This window comes from Carcharodon carcharias, chromosome 28 (assembly GCF_017639515.1).
Source record: "Carcharodon carcharias isolate sCarCar2 chromosome 28, sCarCar2.pri, whole genome shotgun sequence".
NCBI lineage: Eukaryota > Metazoa > Chordata > Chondrichthyes > Lamniformes > Lamnidae > Carcharodon > Carcharodon carcharias.
Window position 1 is genome coordinate 38,256,474 of NC_054494.1, and position 24,294 is coordinate 38,280,767.

The window sequence follows — 24,294 nt, forward strand, 5'->3', positions numbered from 1 at the left end:
CTACCAACTCAGTCCAGACCCCTCATAATTTTGAATACTTTTATCAAATCTAATCTCAACCTTCTCTTCTCCAAGGAAGATAGTCTCGATCTCTCCAATCTATCAATGTAATTGAAATTCCTTATCATTGGAAGCAGTGTAGTGAATCTTTTCTGCCCTCTGTTTAATGCCTTAACAGCTTTCCTAAAGCATGGCACCCAGAACTGGCACAGAACTCCCAGTTGAGGCCGAACTAGTGTTTTACACATGCTTAACATAACCTCCACAGTTTTGTACTCTATGCCCCTATTAAGAAAGCCTAGGAAGCTGTATGCTAGGTATGTGCAGAAAAATCTAGATCTTGAGGAAATTTAAACAGCTTCAGGGGAGAAGTGAAAATATAGTGGCTGCAGTTTTGGAAAAAAGGTTAGAGTACTAATTAACAATTTCAGTCTATTACAGTCCATGAGGAATGGTAAGATAGGGCAACAGCATCTTATGAGGTCAGAATAGTTTGTATGTAGTAATAATGGATGACTTTGACTAACTCAGAATGTCACAAGTGGAAAAGTGACTGAGCTGGTAAACAGGACAGAGGACGGCTTTTTAATGCAATTGGCCATGATGGACCCCACAGAGGACCTTCCATCACACTTTGCCTTTGCAAGTAATTAGAATGATATCCACAATTTAGGCTCTGTAGACTAGCGACCATAATCTAATACTGACTCCCTTGCAGCAATTTCTTTGCCATATTAAATATTCTCGATGCTACACTAGAATTATCTCAGCTATCAGACACTGGCTGGGTTTTACAGACTCGGTCTGCAGCAGCTAGTAGGAAATAAGAGCATGAAAGATTGGAAAATTACAGAGTTACAATGTATAAACTTTCATGGGCCAAGAAAAGTCTCCAGTAGGTTATAGATCCTTCATAAGATTTTTCACTGGGAAAAGAAAGTCACCAATACATGTTAAGTTTGGAGGTTATGTTCCCCTTACTTTTGTCTTTTTGCATGATTTCCGATGTCCATGTATCGTGCAGTTGCAGAACATAATGTGACATCACGTATCCTACACACAGGAAACAAAATGGAGAACTTTGCCTAACCAAATGCCAGAAGCTGCAAGAATGACTCAGTCAAAACCAAATCCAGCTTCATTCTTTTGAAGTAGAGATTTATAATGCCCAAGACCATTCTGACTGATGTGCAAATTTTCAAAATACTGCAATAGATCTTCACCCCAACAAATTACCTGGTGAACCATTGCTAATATAACGTGCAGTGTAATAAGGGTTTATCATGGGGCAGGTGGTTTAGTGAGGTGTGGCTTCCAGGACCTTGCTATACAGTGCTGATCATATCTAATACATTGCTTGTGACATTTATTACTGCCATTCCCCATTACTCTTTGCATGGATTGAGGACAGACACGTTACTGTGAGCCAGGTGACCACTATCAGTATTAAGCACCTGCCGCTTTGAGTATTACACAGCCCGAGATCGAGAACGGTTCTTTCCACTTGACCTGAATGTGGAACTCTCGACCGCGGGGAGGAGATGAGATGAATAGCACAGATATGTTTAAGAATGTGAAAGGGGTAGAAGGATTCGTTAGAGGTGAGGTGGGAGAAGGATCGTGTGGAGTATGAACACTAGGATAGACCTGTTGAGCGGAATGGCTTGTTTCTATGCTGTAAATACTGTAAAGTAATATCTTGTACTTCTGGCTCAGCAAGTTTTTTGTAAAATGATCTAACTCTGTTGCCAGCTTTTAACTGTGGGAAACCTTAAATTCACTTGAAAAAGTTGATTGCTATTGACAGATCCCACTGCTGGACCATCTGCTTCAGACCAGAGCACCTGGTACCTTGATGAATCTACACTTAGTGACAACATCAAGAAAACGCTCCACAAGTTCTGTGGCCCCTCTCCTGTTGTGTTCAGGTAATTCTTTCCCTTAATCCCTTCTTCCATTGGTATTCCTAGGTGTCACAGTTTTCATTCCATGTCAGCTGTGGCCCAGTGGGCAGTTCTCTCGCCTCTGAGTCAGACAGCCGTGGGTTCACATCCTGCTCCAGAGGCTTGAGCACAATAACCAAAGCTGACACTCCAGTCCAGCACTGAGGGGCCCCCTCAGTACTGCACTGGTTAGAAGCACATCTTTCAAATGAGACAGGTAACCGAAGCCCTGTCTGCTCTCCGCAGTGGGTGTAAAGCTCCCACAGCACTATTTTGAAGAAGGGCAGGGGAGTTCTTCCAGGTGCCCTGGCAAATATTTATCCCTCGATTAACATCACATAAACAGCTTTTCTAGCTATTAAAACATTGCTGTTTGTGAGAGCTTGCTGTGCACAAAGTGGCTGTCATGTTTCCTACATTACAGCAGTGATTACCCTTCAAAAAGTACTTCAGTGGCTGCAAAATACTTTGGGATGTCCCGAGGCAATTAACAAAAATTCTATAGAAATGCTAGACTGTCTATCTCTCTTTCTCAATCAGAGAAGCCGCTCAGGTTTCCAGTTTTTTTGCACCAAACAGCAAATTGGGAATACACCAAATATACGTAGATATTATTTTAACGCTCTCCTTGTATTCCTCTGTATGACCAGAATCAATTGGTGAAAGAGGCTTGTGTTGCAGTGAGCTATCCTATGGATGGCTCAGCGCACTTCACGGTGAATTTATTTTGTTGAAGTGTAGTCCATGGAATGCAGAGGCAGGCCCGGCAGCTAACTGTGTTCAATCAGCAAAATGCACGACCACTCTGCCTGCCTCCCAGGCTTTGATGTTAATATTGGGTCATGACGTCAATGATGTCATCAGATCGTGCCTTCAATTATGTCATCACTTTTTTTCAAATTAGCGTCCTTGCCGGTCTTTAGTGGGAGCCTTGTCTATGGCTGAAACTGCTGCCATGTGGAGTGGGAAGTGTTTAAAATCAAGCCCTTTATGTCAGAACTTTGTAATCAGAGTAGTCTCGCACGTGAGCACAAAAATTAGGAGCATGAGTAGGCGTTCGGCCCCTCAAACCTGCTCCAGCATTCATTAAGATCACAGCTGATCTGACTGTGGCTTCAACCCCACTTTCCTGTCTGTTCCCCATATCCCCTGATTCTCTTGCCGATTAAAAATCTCTCTAACTCAGCCTTGCATATATTTGACGACCCAGCCTCCACTGCTCACTGTGGAAGAGAATTCCACAGACTAATGACCACGACAGTGACTTTTTTCATAACTTTTAGCAACCAGATTAGTGCTCTTCTAAACTAGATTGGCTCTCTAGTGAAGTGACTATATCCGGTATACTGGTGCCAGGCCCAAGGATTGCCAGTCTTTCTGGTCTGTACAGTTTGTACCTTCTCAACTCACAGACTGTGACAGTGTTAATCTTCCGGCAATAAAGCATTAAACTTTAGGAGATGCATCATCTATTGTAATAATGCTAAGTTACTAAAGTAGGCCTTTGAGTACAGTTTAATTTTTTAAAAATGAAGCAATTAGTTCTGCTAGTAATTTTCTCAAACCTCTATCTCTTCTATTTATTTATTTCTGCTAATGTAACCCATCTTAATCTAAACTGACTGATTCTAATTTAGCCCAACATCCGAACTTACTCCAATCTAACATTCAGCTATATTAGAGATGAACCTAATCTAATTGAACCCATCTTTTCTTAATGGCACTTGAGAATAAAATGGTTGCTAAAGGCATGAGTCGGAGTCCTCTGTTTATGATATTACAGTGCCATAAATTTCATATCACGCTAGTGCGTGATAACTGTTATAACCTGGTGACTTCCGCAACCAAGGGCAGCAGACACATGGGAACACCACCACCTTCAGGTTCCCCTGCAAGTCACATACTCTTCTGACTTGGAAATATATCGCTGTTCCTTCATCGTCACTGGGTCAAAACCCTGGAACCCCCTGCCTAACAGCACTGTGGGTGTACCTACACCACATGGACTGCAGCAGTTCAAGAAGGCAGCTCACCACCGCCTCCTCCAGGGCAACTAGGGGTTTACAATAAATGCTGGCCTAGCCCCCAGCTAAAAATTAATGTTCCCTTTTAATATCTTGTCATGCACCTTTTAAAATTTAAAATCTTACTAAATTCAAAGGCTTTTATGCCCCTAATCTTTTGCAGGGAATGTGTTGATAAACATTTGGAAGTCCACGCGTGTTTGCTAAGGTACATTCAGTGGCTGCAGTCCAATTCATGTTTGTGTTTTCAGCTCACCCTTGAATGATCCATTCAGACAGCACAAGAGGAGACCATTTGGCCCATCTCACTTGAGAGGGTTCTTTGAGCTTCCAACTACTCCTCTGTTCTTTCCCTGCAGTCATGCAAATTTCCAACCCCTCTCCCCCCAACCCCCCACCAAACAAATAATGATCTCATTGTAATATGTGTCTTGATCTCTCTGCAGTGATGTCAACTCTTTGTATTTATCGTCAACGGAGCCACCAGCTGCTGCGGAGTGGGCTTGTCTCCTACGCCCCCTTCGTGGGCGAGAGCCAGAGGGCATCTGGAACCTTTTATCTATTGTCCGCGAGATGTTCAAACGCCGCGATAGTAATGCAGCTCCCCTCCTTGAAATTCTCACCGATCAGTGTCTGACGTATGAGCAGGTAAGGCACTGGGCAAATTCATTCCCTTTAAACATGGACATTCATTCAGCCCTTGTTAAAATCTGGAAAATGTGCGTGTAGTAAAACCGTGTTCTCGGTGAGGGAGTGAGGAAACATCACTCTCGGGCGTTCACATTATAGCTTTAAGGCAGAAATAGGACCAGAAACAGAAGGAGGCCATTTGGCCCATCGCATTTGTGCTGGGAATGCAGCGATTGCAATGATGCAAAAGTGACAGTATAATAGCGAAGCGAGGAGAGCCGACCTTACAAGGAATGTCTGGGATCTCTTGCACTTCCTGTGCAGAACTTACAATGAGCACTTTGAGTATGTGGGTTACAGAACCTGCCACCAATACACTTGAAACAATTGCCACGTGGGAGCAGAGGCCTGTGCTTGCTTATACGTGCATTTGATCAAAGCTGTGGTCCATTGCTGGCTGGGAGAGTACCAGTCTGTACTGAGCAGCACAAACTCAGTCTCAGACTGGTTGCACCGATTGTATAACATTCATGTATAGACGCACCATTAAGTAACCAGGCATGTAATTTCTCCAAAGACAAATGCGCCTCCCTTATCATGACACAAACTGATTGTGTGAGTCACCAGAGCGAGTGTGTGCCGGGACAGGGCGATAGCTGCACAGAGAAGCATGATAAGACTTTATCCTGTTCACTGAAGCTGGTTGCTTTCTTGTTTTGCTTGTTAGTTTCAAACCACCTCTCTTGCCTTTTGAAACTGCAAGTCGTTAAATGAAATGACACCCATGGATTTGTTTTGACACCATCCTAAGATTCACGGGCAGTGCCAATATTCCCTCCCTGTGGACCAGGTTCCACAGCAACAACAGAGCGAATATGGTGAAAGCATTTAGGAGGTTCCCCACCCAGGCCCTTGCATAACCTTTGTCCTTGCTCCTGCAACCTTTAACCTCATTCCATGTGCTTTAACACTGCATTGTTTTGGTGACTAACCCAGCATTCTGAAAAGAGCCTGTTCTAAAAGTTCACACTGATGCTGAGAAGATGAATGTTTCTGCTCTTGGGGGAGATCTAGAACTAGGGAGCATATGGTGTAAGGGGTTGTCGATTTAATATGGGGATGAGGAGAAATTTCTTCATCGGAGGTTTGTGAATTTTGTAATTCTCTTATGCAGAGAGCAGTGGAGACTGGGTCACTTGAACACACTCAAGGCTGAGACGGGTTTTTTTAACTACAATAGAATCCAGGGAACTGAGGAGCAGGCAAGAAAAGCAGAGTTGATGACCAGGTCTGACCAGCCACGATCTTATTGAGTGGTGGAGCAGGTTTGAGGGGCTGAATGGCCTCCTCCTGCTCCTCTTTCTTATGCTCTCATGCTGCTGCCCAATAAGCTGACTTTCAGCTATCCTGATTACCTCTGGGTCTGAACGTCGTGAGTTCAAGTCCCATTTCAGGACGAGAGCATGTTGCTGGGACCTGACCCGGCCTGTGCTGAGGGGGTGTCGCAGAATATGCCACCTTTGAAATGTGACTTTAAACTGAGGCCCCTACCTGCCTAGCGAGGAGGGGGCAAAATCTACAGGGATAAATGCCAAGCAGGGAGCTTCCTCCTGGTATCCTGACCAACCCTTTATCCCCCAATCGAAACAGACTAACTGGCCATTTATCTCATGTTGTTTGTGTGATCTTGCTGTGCCCAATATAGGCGTTTTGTTTGCCTATAAAGTGCAGCAACTCTGCTGTACATGACTCTGGTCCAGCACCAGTGAAGTGGTTGATTCTTAAGAGCTGTTTGATGTGGTTTGGCAGACACACAGACTGTGGGAGTTCAAGAGGGCTGTAGAGTAACAGTAGATTGTGCCCAGGTTTGGCTTTGCACAGATGAAATGCTCAAGTTTAATGCTGTTTTGACGGCAAACTCAAATTCCAGTAAGTTCAGCTGATGATTCTTGTTCCAATTCCTTTAATCTGTAGATAATTGGGTGGTGGTACAGTGTCCGAACCTCCGCATCTCACAGCAGCGCCAGTGGTCACACAGGCCGTAGTAATGGCCAGTCGGAAGTGGCAGCTCACGCGTGTGCCAGCATGTGTGACGAGATGGTGGTCTTATGGCGGCTGGCTGTCCTGGATCCCACCATGAGCCCTCAGAGGTAATTAAATGTTCTTATCGTTGAGAAGCTGAGGCGATCCCTGTTTCCCTGTAGCGCAGGGCCCTAGCACAGTTGAAGAGAGCAGGTAACTCAAACTATTGGGATTGTTGAGTTTGGATTTTAAAATAAAGACCTACATTTTCTTATGACTTGGATGGTTGTGATTTTTGTTTATTTGATATCTGACTCGAACTCGCTAGGACCTGAATAAAAAGATTTCTGCTTATATAGCACCTTTCATGACCTCAGTTTACCCCAAAGTGCTTCACAGTCAATGAAGTGTAACCACTGCTGTAACAAAGAGTCTGGAGTATGAAAATACTCTCCTTAAATTCTGGAACTGTCTCCATTCGGAAGGCCTAGAAATAATTCCACGCAACCTCCAGGACTGGGATTCCAAACCTGAGAGAGGTGGAGAGGAATTTTCCATAGGAATGTTTTGTCTATTTGCCCTTGGGTTTTCTTACTGTCTTTTTTTGCCTCCCCTGGGAGATTACCTTTTATGATTCTTTTGTGGGATGTAAACATCGTTGGCTTGGCCAGCATTTATTGGCCAGCCCTAGTTGCCCTTGGAAAGATGATGGTGAACGGCCTTCTTGAACTGGTACAGTCCATATGGTGTAGGTGCACCCACAGTGCTGTCAGGGAGGGAGCTCTAGGATTTTGACCCAGCAACAGTGAAAGAATGGCGGCATGGTTTCAAACCAGGATGGCGTATGACTTGGAGGGGAGCTTGCAGGCGGTGGTGTTTCCATTCCTCTGCTGTCCTCGTCCTTCAAGGTGGCAGAGGCGGCGTGCTAGGAGGTGCTGCCAAGGGAGCACTGCCGCAGTGCATTTTGTTTATGGTGCACAGCGCTGTTACTATGCGCCGGTGTTGAAAGGAGTGAATATTTAAGGTGGTGGAGGAGCTGCCGATGTGGCGGGTTGCTTTGTCCTGGCTTACGTAGCTGTGCAGTGAGGTGGGTTGAAGGGGAAGGGAGTCACCTAGTCCTGATGCCCTGGGAGCGGGGCAGGCCTGACGGAGTAGCTGGTCTTTTCCTCCCCATCAGTGTTCCTGTGTTTGTGATTGGACTGATGTTGAAATGCAGGTCCTTGGGAAGGTGCAGGCGGTGCGAGACCACCTGGGGAAGGGACTTCGCCTTGCAATGCTTCACTGCTCTTAGCAGAATTCTCTAGTTGCTGCTGTGCACGGACACGACATTGCATCGAAGCAAAAGCAGCAGCATAAACGCAGACTCAGAGACTCTAGTGTTGGATTGATTAGGGCTGCTTAAAAGAAATGCAGGCTTAAATTTAGTTACCCATTGCAAAATGGTAGCTCAAATCACAAAAAAAGTGAATTCCATGTAGATTGTACAGCTGCAACTCCCCGAACGTAGCGGAACTCTCTTTGCACCACCCAAAATTTGATAATTGCTTTAAACGTTTTGTAATATTTAATTTTATTTGTTGCTGTTGCAGGAGGAAAGAGCTTTGCTCACAGCTCAGGCAGTGGCACCTGAAGGTGATTGAAATTGTGAAGAGAGGGCAGCACCGTAAGTTGCTGGACAAACTCTTCCAAGGCTTTAAGCCTGCGGTGGAGGCGTGCTACTTCAGCTGGGAGGAGGCTTTCCCCATTCCGGGCATCACCTATAACAGCGCCGAGAAGAAGAGCAGCTTCTGCTGGGCCAAAGCGATGCAACACAAGAGCAGCAAGGCCTGCGGGGAAGCGCCGAGCGCCGATCCGACCTGCGAGGCTGGCGGCGCGGCCCCGCCAAAAACTCAAGGGCCCGAGGCTGCCGGGGCGAAGCTGGCGCCGGTCAGCAAAGGCAGGACCCCGCCAGAAACGGCCGTCCGGCCGAAAGACAGCGCGGCCAAAAGGAAAGCTACCTCCGACGTCTCCCGGACCAACCTGAGCCGGGCGTCAACCGAGGCCGACAAGCCCGTTTATAAGCCGAGCACAACCAAATGTAAACTACCTCAGGGGAAATGCTCTGCCAGCAAACATTCAGGGAAAAGGCGGACGAGCAGCGAGGACAGCTCATTGGAACCCGACCTGGCAGAACTCGGCCTGGACGACGGGAACCTTGCACTCGGGGCTGAAGCCTGCAATACCTTTGACTTTGACGATGGTCCCACCAACAGCTACAAGGGCTTGTATCCAGATGAAAATGAAGGTTTCTTTGCTGAAAATTTTGACCCCGAAGCAAACGGCACTGCGGCGAAGGGGCAGGCTGGAGAACAGGTTGAAGAAATGAGCAATGGCGAACAAGAAGCTCTTGCAGAGACTGGCTCCTTATCGAAAACACATGGGTCGGAAATTGCCGATGTCACGGGAGAGGATGACTATCAAGTTTATTACCTTAATCCACAGGAAGTGGCTAAAGAAGAGGAAAAACAAGATGGAAGCAATGAAGAGGAACAGGACATCTTTGCTGGGTTAAAACCACTTGAACAAGAGAGTAGGATGGAGGTAAGTGCTTTCTTTTCAAAAAAAAAAATCTTTGACTTTTGATGGACAGCGAGTATGGTCGGGCAGCTTTTGTAGCACAGAATTAATAACCCAGAGATCATGAGTTCAAATTCTATCAGGGCAAGTTATGAAACAGAACTTAACCAAAAAACAAAATGGCCACAAATTTTCCAGATTGTCCTTTCTGAAAAAAAACCTCAACTTGTATACGAATGTCTTTCAGGCAAGCGAACGTGCCACTCCACATTGATCTGGCCCACAGGGACTCCAATCTCCACACTGTTATTGTCCCTTTATGCTATCTGATGTGAATCAGGAAGGTACCCACTTGCAAAAACAATTGTCTCAGTTTTTTGGAGATGCACGTCCCACAAAAACTGCAGCAGTTCAAGAATGCAGCCCAGTACCACTTCAGGCAAAGGTAGAATAGGCCAGAGACATGCACATCCTGAAAATACTACCATATTTATTGTTCACCCCTCAGTTTCCTGTAAGATGTAACCATCTGCCCCTGACAAATTATTCCACTGTTCGGGCATGAGAATTGTGAGAAATATTGAGACAACACTCAAAGCTCAAATTAAACACTAATGTCTTTACTAGATTTGAATAACAATACACCCATTAGCAATTCAATCATTAGTTACAAATACATTACAAGAAGCTATACATACAATCACCCAGTTGCCTGGCTATAGTGTACTTTGTAATGATTTTTATACATTTCTTTCTAAGACTGGCAGGATGTTTTGTTGACAGCTTCATGCTGTCCTATCAAAATCCACCTTAAGCTACAATTGTCCAATGAAGCATCTAATTATTTGTTCAAACACAGTATTATAGAGTTTGCCCTGATATTGTACGTCTAGTTTTAAACTCTTTTTCCGTAATTTTCTATTGCTTTTGGATCCTACAGAAATCTTTAGATCACTATCAGCAAATGCAACATCACCTCCCTTTCTTGTTAAGCGATCAGAGTCCCTCAAGTTATTGATTTCTTACAGGTTGTTGCTCGGAGTATTAAAGACAGAGTTTACCTGATAAAGCATATGTATAAAAAAAATTTCTTGTGAAGTAATTCCTCTACGTTTTAAAAGAAGACCAGTCTGAAAGCCATCAATGTGCCACTTTCTGTCAGTTTTTGAAATACTCTGTGCAGCACTTAAACCAGCTGAATTTGCTGCTTTAGTTTTTATCGTAGACCAGTGACTCTGTTTAACAGTGATAAATACAACCTGAGTTTTTAAACAGATTACTTGAGTTTGAAAAGGCCTTTGGCCTTCACAGTGCATGCTAGTAAGGCTCACTCAGTTTTTGTACACCTGACATTCTGTATTTCATTTAAACTATCATTGCTCCACTGATGAATAGCCTTCACAAATCTCAAGCACAGATTTCCCTCCTTATGTGCCCTGGGAAGTTAGTGATGGACTGCCTTGAGCTGCTGGCAATGATTTGCTTTTACGATTGAATGGCTTAGAGGCCAGTTCAGGAGGTATTTAGGAACATGGAAAATAGGAGCAGGAGGAGGCCACTCGGCCCTTCGAGCTGCTCTGTCATTCAGCATGATCATGGCTGATCCTCTATCTCGACACCGTACTCCCACTCTCGCCCCCATACTCCTTGAAGTCTTCAGAGTCTTAAAAATCTATTTCCTTCTGAAATATATTCAATGATTTGGCCTCCACAGCCTCTGTGGTGGAGATTTCCGCCTTCTGAGTGAAGAAATTTCTCCTCATCTCAATCCTAAATGGCCAACCCTGTATCCTGAGACCATGACCCCTTGTTCTAGAACCCCACCCCCCGCCAGAGGGAACATCGTCCCTGCATCCATTTGAGTCAGGCACCTGCTGTTCAATTTGCAAAATTTTGCAATTTTTGGTGGGCTTTGTGCTAGAGTGAAAATCATGTAAGCTGAATTTGGTTTGAGCCTGTTTCCTGTTTTAGTGGAAATACTTTAGGCTTACCCAGATCACTGCCTCAAGTTTCTGAATGTATTTCGATTATCCTGCCTTCATGCTACAATTTTGGCATCAAATTGACATCCTCCTGAGCACCACCTCGACATGTGAATTCAACAAACATCTGTCAGTGCTGCCATTTATACAAGTAATGAAACCAGTTGGCAGGGAAGTCCAATACCCTAACTATGTAAGTCAGCCCCTGTTTCAATACACCCACTGTAAAGTCGGGCAAGAAGTACAGGCTTATTTGTTTTTTTTAAATTAAACTTTTAAGATGTGAGTGTTACTTAAAATCTACTGCCTGGCGCTAATTTCTCTGGAGAAGGTGGGGGTGAGCCATGTTCTTGAGCTGCAGCAGTCAGTGTGGTGCTGTTAGGTAGCAGGTTCCTGGACTTTGACCCAGTGATGATGAAGGATGCTCCTGCATCTCATTTGCAGTATTTCTCAATTTGCGAGTGAAGACTGAGAGTTGGGATGATTGAATGATATCCTGGGATAAGTAGATAAAGTTCCCAAGTCAGGATGGTGTGTGACTTGGAGGGGAACTTGCAGATGGTGCTATCTCCTTAAGCCTGCTGCCCTTGTTCTTCCAGACGGTAGAAGTTATGGGTTTGGGAAGTGCTGTCGAAAGAGCCCTTGGCAAGTTGCTGCAGTGCATCTTGTTGAGGGTACACACTGCTTTTGGGGTGCTGTCTCTGGTCTGATGTATTGACATTTTACATAATGATGGTAAAGAGCTATCCTGCACTGAATACCTGAAATACACAACAGAGAAAAGACAGTTTATGTCTTGGGGTGTGAAGAGTTCAGAGGTTGACTGACCTACTTTGTGTTTCTAGAAATTTCTGTTTTCATTTCAGATTTTTCATCAATTGTAGATTTTCCTTTCAATCCTTATGGTCTTTTTTTTTGGCTGGTTGGGATGTAGTCTTAGACCAGTAACCTGGATCGGAGAGCCTGAAACAAGTGGGCTAGTCCCCTGTGTCAGCCGATACTCTTAAGGATCAAACATGAAGAGCGTTCGTGGATACTCCTGCATCTCATTGCAGTAATTCTCAATTTGTGGGTGAAGATTGTGAGTTGGGACGATAGAATGATGTCCTGGGATAAGCAGACGTGGTTCTCTTCACCTCTGGGAGCTGGGTTCAAAATTAGTCCAACAGATGTGATGAAAGCTTCCAGCCTTATAAGTGATCTCAATTGAAAAACAAAAGATTTGCATTTATGTAGCACCTTTCACAACCTCAGGACATTCCAAAGCATTTTGCAGCCAATGGAGAACTTTTTGAAGTGTAGGCACTGTTGTAATGTAGGAAGTGCCGCAGCCAATTTGTGCACAGCAAGCTCCCACAAAGCACTTGATAATGATCAGATAATCTGTTTTAGTGATGATGTTTCAGGGATAAATATTGGTCAGGACACTGGAGAATAGCCCCTGCTATTCTCTAAAACAGCCCTGTGGCACCTCTCGGGTATTTGAGGGGGCAGATAGGGCCTCAGTTCAACGTTCCATCCAAAAGACAGAGGCGATGTTTTACATAATGATGGAAAAAGAGCTATCCTGTACTGAATACTTGAAATGCACAACAGGTCACTCAGCACCTATAAAGAGAAAAGGCAGGTCATGTCTGTTTGTTGTAAAGAGTGACAGAGCAGCACTCCCTCAGTAATGCAGTAGAACATCAGCCTAGGCCAGGTGCTGGGGCCTCTGGAGTGGGACTTTCAGACACAGAGGCATGAGTGCTACAGCTGACACCTAACTGATGTGATTTCTGAAGAATTTATAAATGTAGCGAGCAGGGGGAGACAATGACATAGTAGTAATGTATTCGGGATAGGTTCAAATCCCACCATGGGCACTGGTGGAATTTAAGTTCAATGAACATTACATGAATTTACAGTTAGTCTTAGTAATGGTGACCATAAAAACCCACCTGCTTCACTGATGCCCTTCAGGTCCTTACCCAGTCTGGCCTACATGTGACTCCAGACCCACAGCGATGTGGTTAACTCTTAACTTCCCTTTGAAATGGCCTAGCAAGCGACTCAGTTCTAGGGCAACTGGAGATGGGCAACATATGCTGGCCTTGCCAGTGACACCCACACCCTATGAAAGAATAAATGTAATAAAAAGGTTGGAAGAAGGATAGAAAATGCTGGAAAAACTCAGCAGGTCTAACAGCATCGGTGGAGAGAAAGACAGGGTTAACGTTTCAAGTCCGTATGAGCAGCTCTGAAGAAGTCATACAGACTCATAATGTTAACTCTGTTTCTCTCTCCAAAGATGCTGTCAGACCTGCTGAGTTTTTCCAGCATTTTCTGTTTTTGTTTTAGATTTCCAGCATCCGCAGTATTTTGCTTTTATCTTGGAAGAAGGATAACTCTGCTTATAGTGCCAGGTTTCATCTGGTTCTAGGTTCTTTACTGTGGGTTTAATTTAAGCCTGTTTTCTCTAGGTGTTGTTTGCCTGTGTGGAGGCACTATATGCCCACGGCTACAATAACGAAGCTTGTCGACTGGCGATTGACCTCGCCAGAGACCTCTTGGCCAATCCTCCGGATTTGAAGGTGGAACAGCCTCAGACGAAGGTATGAAAAATAATTAATGAATGCTCGATTGATTCCAGTTGCTGCTCTTTTGTTTTATTGTGAATCTTTGGAAAGACTGGCAGTTCTTTAAACACTGTCTTCTCAGCTTTTAATGATTGTGAGTTTGTGCCTACAATTCTCTTGACAACCGCTTGCATTCTGACAGCACCTTTAACATAGTTAAACATCCCAAGGGGCTCTGCATGAGTGTTAAAAAGACTAATTTGACACAGAGAGAGATAATAGGACAAGCGATCAGAAGCTTGGTCAAAGAAGTAGGTTTTAAGGAGTGACTTCAAGAAGAAGGGAGAATCGGAGAGGTTTCCAGAGCCTAGGGCCCAGGCACAGCCACCAGTGTTGACGTGATGAAAATTGAGGATGCGCAAGAGGTGAGAACTGGGGCGATACAGAGGATTTGTAGGGTTGGAGGAATTTACAGAGAAAGGGTGAGAATGAGGTCAACACAAGGATCTTAAGATCAAGTTGCCAGACTGGAAGCCAATGCTGGACCTAATGGAGGTATTTAAGTTTGTGGAAAGATTTAATTGGCTAGATGTAAAGTGCTTTCACTTGTAGGAGAGGCCAAAAATCGGGGCTATAGATGTAAGATAGAGATTAATAAATTCAATAGTGAATTCACTAATAGTAAACTTCTTTGCTCAGAGAGTGGTGAAAATGTGGAACTCGCTACCACATAGAGTGGTTGAGGCAAATATCATTGAGGCATTTAAGGGGAATCTGGATAAACATGAGGGAGAGAGGAATAGAAGGATATGTAGATAGAGTGCAGTGAAGAAGGGTGGAAGGAGGCTCATGTGGAACATAAATGCTGGCAGAGACCAGTTGGGCCGAATGGCCAGATTTGTGCTGTAGAGACAATGTAACTCTACTTCCACATAAAAAGATTTGTGGCGGTGCTATGAATTGAAATATTAATGAGTTGATGATGCTTTGATGTAGGAAACATCTTCAGTGATGCTTTTAATTTGTCACCTCGAGTTGCTCCCTAAACTGCCACTGCAAGTGATAGATGTAGTGCCACCAGCATTTTACTCGTCTTGTACAACTTGAAATGCCGTATACAGGTAATCAAACTGTGGAAAGACAAAAACCATAATCTAATTGCACTGTTGGATATCTTTCAGTTTGAACACACTGGAAAAACTGTGAGGAATAAAAATAGTAGCTCACACTTGATGTGATTATAGCAAATACATCTTAAGTGAACATTGAATTGCTATTTTGCTTTTACGTTGCAAACGTTTAAGGTAATTGACAACAGAACCAAAAGTGGAGATGAGTATTTTTTTACACAGTGGATTCTGATGATCTAAAATGCACTGCCTGAACAGGCTGGTGGAAGTAGATTTAATAGTAACTTTCAATAGGAAATTATAAATTCTCGAAAAGGAAAAAAAAATTCAGGGTTATGGGAAGTTGGACTAATTGGATAGTCCTTTCAAAGGGCATGATGGGCTGAAGGGCTGCCTCCTGTGCTGCATAATCCTGTTCATCTTAACTCTAATAATGGAGGACTGAAGCAAGATATCCTACAGGATAGCACACAGTGAACTAGTCAAGTCCAATTCTATCATCATTCTGTCCTTTGCGTTGACCCCAGTTGTGTTTTTGTCTGTAGTTTTACTTTCTGGCATTGGGTGGGACTTTGTGCACTGTAGTTAGAAAGTACAGTGACACACACCAGTGCATTGAACACCGGTGAGAAATAGGAATTGGGAGGATGGGAAAAGCTGTTTGAAAGGCATTGAACAGATTTAGACAACAAATCGCAGGATATAGCCACAGATGGGTGGAACAGATTTCCAAAGGGTTTTTTTTTTTGGATTGATGTGTGTTGAAAAGGGGAATTGAGAGTTACGGGGGGTGAGAGTTACGGGGGTGTCAGGGGGTGAGAGTTACGGGGGTGTCAGGGGGTGAGAGTTACGGGGGTGTCAGGGGGTGAGAGTTACGGGGGTGTCAGGGGGTGAGAGTTACGGGGGTATCAGGGGGTGAGAGTTACGGGGGTATCAGGGGGTGAGAGTTACGGGGGGTGAGAGTTACGGGGGGTGAGAGTTACGGGGGGTGAGAGTTACGGGGGGTGAGAGTTACGGGGGGTGAGAGTTACGGGGGGTGAGAGTTACCGGGGTGTCGGGGGGTGAGAGTTACCGGGGTGTCGGGGGGTGAGAGTTACCGGGGTGTCGGGGGGTGAGAGTTACCGGGGTGTCGGGGGGTGAGAGTTACGGGGGTGTCGGGGGGTGAGAGTTACGGGGGTGTCGGGGGGTGAGAGTTACGGGGGTGTCGGGGGGTGAGAGTTACGGGGGTGTCGGGGGGTGAGAGTTACGGGGGTGTCGGGGGGTGAGAGTTACGGGGGTGTCGGGGGTGAGAGTTACGGGGGTGTCGGGGGGTGAGAGTTACGGGGGTGTCGGGGGGTGAGAGTTACGGGGGTGTCGGGGGGTGAGAGTTACGGGGGTGTCGGGGGGTGAGAGTTACGGGGGTGTCGGGGGGTGAGAGTTACGGGGGTGTCGGGGGGTGAGAGTTACGGGGGTGTCGGGGGGTGAGAGTTACGGGGGTGTCGGGGGGTGAGAGTTACGGGGGTGTCGGGGGGTGAGAGTTACGGGGGTGTCGGGGGGTGAGAGTTACGGGGGTGTAGGGGGGTGAGAGTTACGGGGGTGTCAGGGGGTGAGAGTTACGGGGGTGCCGGGCGTTGCTGAAAATAGAGACTTGCTGCCAAAACTTTTCATCCTACACTCTTCGGGACTAACGCAAAAATGCCAAAACCCAAAACAAAATGTCTACTGTTAGATGTGAGTCTACAACTGGGGCAGCACTTGCTGAACAATCCTAAGTGCGTGAATAGCTACACTAACAACCAATTTAAGATAACCAGTCTAGCTTGTAATGTAGCTCATTTATGCTTGCTAGAAGTGGCATGTATTCATAGACAGGGACCTGTTCTCTGCAAACAAAAGGAACATGTTCAAGCCTTGTGCCTTTTTTAAATTATCTGGAAGCTTGGGGAACTTGTAGATCCCTGTTGCTTTATCCTTGGAAACGCCTCAGCTAATTGGAGTCAACTTGCCAACCAATCAGCACCCTCTTCTCCTGCAGTATAAATTGTTGTGATCGTTTGAAATTTGGCATTCTTGCATTTGTCCTGATGAGTGCAGGATGAAAAGCTTCAGCAACATATCTCTCTCTTCAGTAAGATTCTAGTTCTGTACTACCAAGCTGCTGAGTGTAGAGCATGGCTTTATTATTTTTTTAACAGGATATGGGAAAAAGACCTTGGTTGTTAAAGTAGAAAATCAGCAGACAGAATGGGAAAGAGGAACTAATGCTATGTCAATTCTGATTGAGCCTAGAACTAGGGGTCACAGTCTTAGGATAAAGGATATGACCATTTAGGACTGGATAAGGAGAAATTTCTTCACTGAGGGTTGTGAATCTTCTTTGGATGGTTAGTCCTTGAGAATATTCAAAACTGGAATCGATGGATGTTTGGGCATCAATTGATGTGAGATCAGGGCAGGAAACTGAAGCTAAGGTCGAAGATATTGAATGGTGGGAACAGGCTCAAGGTGCCGCGTGACCTCCACCTGCCCCTGTTTCTTATGTTCTTAAGGGCCAAATAGAAGTAGGGGTCGCTGTTTAAAAATGAGGGGTCAACCATTTGAGACCGAGATGAGGCAAAACTTTTTGTGAGGTCTGAGAGTCTTTGGAACTCCCTCAAAAAGTGGTGGAAGCAGGAGTCTTTAAATATTTTTAAGGCAGCGCTAGATGGATCCTTGTTAAGCAAGGGAGGGGTGAAAGTTTAGTGGGGGTAGGCGGGAAAGTGGAGTTGAGCGTACAATCAGATCAGCCATGATCTTGAAGGGCTGAGTGGCCTACTCCTGCTCCTAATTCATATGTTCGTATGAATAACTTCTTCACACCTGAGACTTCACATTCTCATGTTGAATTCTGTTGAAAACTGTTGAATTATACATATAAAAGTATCCGTCTCTTTCAGGGCAAAAAGAACAAAGTTTCGACTCACAAGCAAACACTAATTGCTACCAATACCCTGGCTAAAGCTGCCTTCTTGCTAATAGTCCTCAGTGAAAGGCAGGAACTCCACAATCTGGCCTATAGCATTGGAATGTTTTCCTTGGAGCTGCAGAGACCACCAGCATCAACGAAAGCCCTGGAGGTGAGCAAGGGTAAAAAAACGATAATCGTAATCGTCTGCCTTTTTGTAATAAAGTACAAAAGGACGTGGATTTTCCTGGAGCTGCTCCCTCTGCCGTATCTTTGCCGGAAGGGGAACGTAAAGCCAGTTCACATGCGCGGATGGAATTCACAGAAAGGTAGATTGGTTACGGTGCAATTTGCTACTGGATCCCAGGCCAACAAGAGCGGGATCAGGAGCGGAATGAGTGGAACTCCCTGCAGCCATTGCCCAGACTTCTCCTGTGGCTTTCCCACACGAAATTGACAGGGAGCTGCTCTAGAATCTGAGTGTCCCAGTGGGTGGGACATTGGTAGTGGCACCCATAATGTGGTGATCCCCAATCCCTTGAGTTTTGGGACTAGGTCCTGGGACCAAAGTAGTGTGCCAAAGTTCTGCCCGCCAGTGGACTTCTGGACTTGGGGTGCTACTGTTTTATTGCCGAGGTTGTGCAGTGCATCCAATTCAGTTGGTGTAGAAGAATTGTTTATTCTTTTCTGGGGGAGCAAAGGAGCTATTGGATCTCCTGCAGTTTGGGAGATTCCGTAGGCTGTGTACAAAAGGGAGATTGTTTTTGGAGATTAAACATTCAGAGCGTTCTGTTATATCCATGTAAGGAATTGTAATAGTTATGTTTTTTTTAAAAAAAGTCTTGTGGATTCTATTTCATGTGCTGAAAACAGCGGTAAACATGATTTAATAAGTCCTCCCCCACCCCCCCGGCTATTGTGTTTTTATTTCAATTAAAATTCTGTAAATTTCAAGATTGGCTGCATACTCCTCAGCCACTTGAAAGAACAAAAATGTTGCAGATCAGAGATTGCTCACAGTTTTACAATAACAGAAAAAGCTTAACATCTCCTGGCAGAACTGCCTAAGTAGGAAAGAGCAGGCAGGGTAGTGGTAATGTCACTGGAACAGTCAACCCAGAGGCCCAGGCAATGCGGTTGACTCGCAACTGCCCTTTGACCTGGCCCAGCAAGCCAATTAATTCAAGGGCAATTAGGGATGAGTGACAAATGTTGGCCTTGTCAGTGAAGCCCAGCTCCTCTGAAGGAATAAATATATATATTTTTTTAAAAAGGAAATGGTTTCATTCGAGTTTGGAACAAAGGTGTTTGAATGCCATTACATACGTCGATTCACGACCAAGTACCCACGTGTGAACTGTTTTTCTTCCAACATGAAAACATTACATGCCGCGTACCTAAATAAATTTACTTGGGCGCTGGAATCCTTTTTCCATCTGCTTTGCACGCTTCCCTTTCCTCCTCCAACCTTACAAAACATCGGCCCAGTCACCTAGAACCTTTAAGCAGCTTTCAGGCGGGTCCAGGTTAATTGCAACTTTGGGCAGCCTCCAGCTGCTCCAGCTTCCACCAGAGAAGATATTCCTCGCAAGTCCACCTTACCGAGAGGAAGGGCAAAACACCTCAAAAAATATCGATGCAAACAAACTAAATTCCACACACTAGGTGGTGATGGACTGGTTTATTTGTTGTTGGTTTAACCAATGGTTAAAGCAAATCCAGTTTCTAATGTAAACTGTGGAGTGAGTGAGCGTTTTTGATTAGAAAACACGAGGGTGGCAATTTTAACTCAACTTACTAGACGGGATCAGGTGCAGATGATACTGGTAATGTCACTGCACTAATATTCCACAGGCCCGGGCTAATGCTCTGAGGTCAAAGGTTCAAATCCCACCACAGAGGCTGGTAGGATTTTAAATTCAATTAATAAAACCTGGAATTAAAAGCTAGTTTCAGTAATGGTGGCCATGAAACTATCATCGATGTCATAAAAAAACCCATCTGGTTGACTAATTCAGCTCAAAGGCAATTAGGGATGGGCAGCAGGTACTGGCCTAAGCTTGCCAGCGATGCCCCTCTTCCCCAGAGAGTGGTGGGGGAAGGGTTGTTGAATATTTTTAAGGCAGAGGGAGATAGATTCTTGACTAACAAAGGGAGCCAAAGGTTATCAGGGGAGGGGGGTGGAATGTGGAGTTGAGGCCACAATCAGATTATCCATGATCTTATTGAAGGTGGAATAGGCTCGAAGGGCCAAATAGCTCACTCCTGCTCCTAATTCGTATGTTTATATATTCTTTGGAACATCCCATGAAAGAATAAATTTTTAAAAAGAGGTGGAATGCTTGTTTCGCATCCTGGCAATATTGTTTATTGATTTCGTGGAAAGTAAAATTGGACAGAGTCAAACCAACATTGCACCCCAATCCTGTCAGATTCCTGATGGAATGGATTGCTCCCAATGATGGCTCTGCCTCTTCATTCTCTTCCGCTTCCCATGTTCGTCTCTATACCGCCTTCTGTCAAGGATGTTAGTTAGCCTGGTGCCAAACACCGTTCTACAGCTGCTGTTCGAGCAGTTGCTAAACCAGCGTCAGCAATCCTGGTGGAATCTGCTGAGGCTGGCATTGTCTTCTTGTTGCACATCAACAAGTAGCTCGACCATGATGAATCTCACTTGAGTGAAAGATTCGTGTCCGAGATCTCAGAAGCCCACCCTCTGCTGGGTTGAAATCTTATCTTCTAACGATACAGTTACCGCTACAAAGCTCGATGCGACTTTTCCCACTTCCACTGTCCAGGATTAATTTTGGTTGGTGTTGCATTCGTTTTAAGCCAGGGGCGATATTTGCATCGTCCCTGCCTGTGCATTTTGTATTCTGAAACCTCTCACCAGTTTGCTTTATGACTATAGTGACTGCAGTTTATTCATTTTCTTCCTTCGAGTAATTATGACCTACAAATGGAACACAGTGGCATGTATCCTCAAAGTTTTCCACTCTTTCAGGTAAAGCTCGCCTACCAGGAGTCCGAAATTGTGGCATTGTTGAAGAAGATCCCATTGGGTGTCAGTGAGATGAACACAATCCGAGAAAGGGCAGAACAGCTGAGGGAAGGAAACTTCTGTGATTACAGGCCTGTCCTGCCACTTATGTTGGCCAGTTTCATCTTTGATGTTTTGTGCACTCCAGGTAAAGTTCTGTGACCCCGTTAGCCAGTCATACATGGTTACTTCATATCTGTGGCACAAAGTGAGCCATTTGGCCCAACATATCTGTGCCAAGGTTATGTTCCACATGAGCCCCCTAGACACTCTCACCCTATCAACATATCCTTCCATTCCTTTCTCCCTCACTTGCTTAGCTAGCTTCCCCTTAAATACATCCATGCTATTGGCCTCAACTACTCTACGCGGTAGCAAATTCCATATTCTCGCCACCCTCTCGGTAAAGAAGTTTCTCCTGAATTCCCTACTGAATTTATTAGTGACTGTCTCATACTAATGGCCTTTAGTTCTTGTCTCACCCACAAGTGGAAATGTATTCTCTGCACCTACCCTGTCAAACCCCTTCATATTCTTAAAGACATCTCAGGCCATCCCTCAGCCTTCTCTTTCTTGTTTTTTTTTCTGATAACTTGAGATTAGCTCTTGAATTTTTGTGTTCACTTGGAGAAATAAACAGTTTTTGTGAACTACTCCATGTTGGAAAAATGCTGAGGCAATGTAATGTAGCTGAGAAGCAGGATATAGCTTTGAAGAATAAGAGACCATAAGACCATAAGACATAGGAGCAGAAGTAGGCCATTTGGCCCATCAAGTCTGCTCCGCCATTCAATGAGATCATGGATGATCTGATAATCCTCAACTCCACTTTCCTGCCTTTTCCCTGTAGCCCTTGATTCCCTTACTAATTAAAAATCTGTCTGCCTCAGCCTTGAATATACTTAACAACCCAGCCTCTACAGCCCTCTGTGGTAAAGAATTCCACAGATTCACTATCCTCTGGGAGAAGAAATTCCTCCTCATCTCTGCTTTAAATGGATGACCCCTTTACTCTGACATTATGCCCTCTGGTCTTAGACTCTCCCAGAAGGGGAAACAGCCTCTCAGCAACCATCCTGTCAAGCCCCCTAAGGGAGGGTGGGCAGTGTTTGGACGAATGGTGTTAAAGTAATGATTCCATTGCTCTCATGATGGAGATGCAGACTGGGATTAAAATGTTGGAAAAGCTGACTGCCATAGATGATTATTTTGGGAAATTTTCTGAATCCAATTTTGAAACTACTTTGCCAATATTGACGCAAGACTTTTTGACAACCCCGAAAGGTTCTCTCCAGCTTCTTACTTTTCCATGAAGCACTGAGTATTATAGTCACTGACATCTTCTGCTGCCTCTTTAGAGGGGAGTAAAAGACCCACAAAGTGCACTGGTTAGTGGTCTTGGTATGAATTTGCAAACTGAGAATAATCCCTGGTCACCAGGGGCAAGGGGAGGTGGAGGGTGGGGCAAAGACCAGCACCTTTTTCCTATTTTTAAATGAGAAATGTTTGAGTCTCTCTCTCTCTCTCTCTCTCTCTCTCTCTCTCTCTCTCTCTCTCTCAGCATATTTTTGTACAAAAAAATAGGTAATGACTATTGAAATCTTAATTTGACAGCAGTAAATTAAGCAACACTATTGTGTGATATTAGAGAATGTGGTGACCCACATAATCTAGCGCGGGTCTGAATTGGTAATGACAGAAAACCAAACTCTTAAAATGGGTGGGGAGAGCATTGGCACTGAGCTAGAAGGTGGCCCATCAGTCCAAGTGGGCTGTCATTGGAGTTAACCCCAAAAGAGACGTGACCAAAATGTTGGGATGAGGAGAAAGCGAGAGAAGAGACTATTGCGAGCGAGTGCTGCCGTGACTCAATGACGATTTTATGCAAAAATGCCAAATTGAACAATCCAGCACCCTCTGTGAATAATTTCTTTTCTCTTGAGTGTTTTGTCGGCAGCAATTAGCACACTGGGGAGAAACGAGACAAGTTTCCGACTCCGTTTTTTTTTCCAGTTGTTTCACCAACTGGCTCGAGGCCCCCAAGTCGTAATCGCAACAACGAGATGCCTGGAGACGAGGAGCTCGGCTTTGAGGCAGCTGTTGCTGCATTGGGTATGTACAGCTTTGTTTCTACAGTTAACACAACAGCAAATTGCATTTATATAGCGCCTTTGATGTAATCAAATGCCCCAAGGTGGTTCACGGGAGCATTATAAAATGAAATATGACACCGAGCCACATAACGAGGTATTAGGTGACTAAAAACGTGGTCCAAGAAGTACATTTTAAGGGGTGTCTTAAAAAAGGCACATGGGTTTGAGAGCCAGTCAGATGTCCCAGAGCTTGGCAGCCAAAGGCCCAGCCACCAATGGTGGACCAATTATAATGGGGGATCCTCGAGAGGCCACAATTAGAACATTGCAGATATTTCGGAAGGTTATGGGGCTGGATGAGGTTACAGAGAATATGGAAAGCATGGAGGAATTTGAAAACAAGGATGAGAATTTTATAATTGAGGCAGTGCTTAACCAGGAGCCGGTGTAGGTAGGTGAGTGCAGGGGGTGAAGGCTGATTGGAAATTAATTTACACTGACCAGCTATTTAATGATTCAAAAATAACCCATTTAAAAAAAAAATTAAAGAATGTCGTTCTGATCCTATTGCTTCCTGATTAACTTCTACCAGATCAACTATCTTAACCTTTGGTTTAGTTTCTAGTTTGATCTAATTGCTTTTTGGGTTAGGCGATGAACTCTAACATAAATAAAGTTTGCAGATGTGTGAATATTGGATGGTATTGCAAATATTTTTTATTTGTTCATGGGTTGTGGGCGTCGCTGGCTGGGCCAGCATTTATTGCCCATCCCTAACTGCCCTTGAGAAGGTGGTGGTGAGCTGCCTTCATGAGCTGCTGCAGTCCATGTGGTGTAGGTACACCCACAGTGCTGTTAGGGAGGGAGTTCCAGGATTTTGATCCAGTGACAGTGAAGAAATAGTGATATATTTCCAAGCCAAGATAGTGAGTGGCTTGGAGAGGAACTTGCAGGAGGTGGTGTACCCAAACGTCTGCTCCCTTGTCCTTCTAGATGATAGAGGCCATGGTTTGGAAGGTGCTGTTGAAGGAGCCTTGGTGAGTTGCTGCAGTGCATCTTGCAGATGGTACACACGCTGCTGCTACTGTGCGTCAGTGATGAAGCGAGTGAATATTTAATGTGGTGGTTGGAGTGCCAGTCAGGTGGGCTGCTTTGTCCTAGATGGCGTTGAGCTGCTTGTGTTGTGGGAGCTGCACTCATCCAGGCAGGTGGGGAGTAATCCATCACACTCCTGGCTTGTGCCTGTAGATGGTGGACAGGCTTTGAGGAGTCAGGAGGTGAGTTACTTGCCTCAGAATTCCCAGCCTCTGACCTGCCACAGTATTTATATGGCTGGTCCAGTTCAGTTTCTGGTCAATGGTAATCCCCAGGATGTTGATGGTGGGGCATCCAG

The 24,294-nt window shown here is 44.9% G+C and overlaps 1 protein-coding gene across 4 annotated transcripts in view; it reads left to right on the forward strand.

Moving 5' to 3' along the window:
- zswim8 (zinc finger, SWIM-type containing 8) overlaps positions 1 to 24,294 on the forward strand; it is a 194,740-nt gene that overhangs the window by 127,994 nt on the left and 42,452 nt on the right. For all 4 annotated transcript variants that reach the window (XM_041176604.1, XM_041176603.1, XM_041176602.1 and 1 more), the window contains 8 exons: positions 1,808 to 1,928; positions 4,414 to 4,615; positions 6,572 to 6,747; positions 8,209 to 9,199; positions 13,620 to 13,751; positions 17,761 to 17,940; positions 20,773 to 20,956; positions 22,822 to 22,920. In XM_041176604.1, the coding sequence (XP_041032538.1) occupies positions 1,808 to 1,928; positions 4,414 to 4,615; positions 6,572 to 6,747; positions 8,209 to 9,199; positions 13,620 to 13,751; positions 17,761 to 17,940; positions 20,773 to 20,956; positions 22,822 to 22,920 (2,085 nt within the window). The remainder of the gene's footprint in view (positions 1 to 1,807; positions 1,929 to 4,413; positions 4,616 to 6,571; positions 6,748 to 8,208; positions 9,200 to 13,619; positions 13,752 to 17,760; positions 17,941 to 20,772; positions 20,957 to 22,821; positions 22,921 to 24,294) is intronic.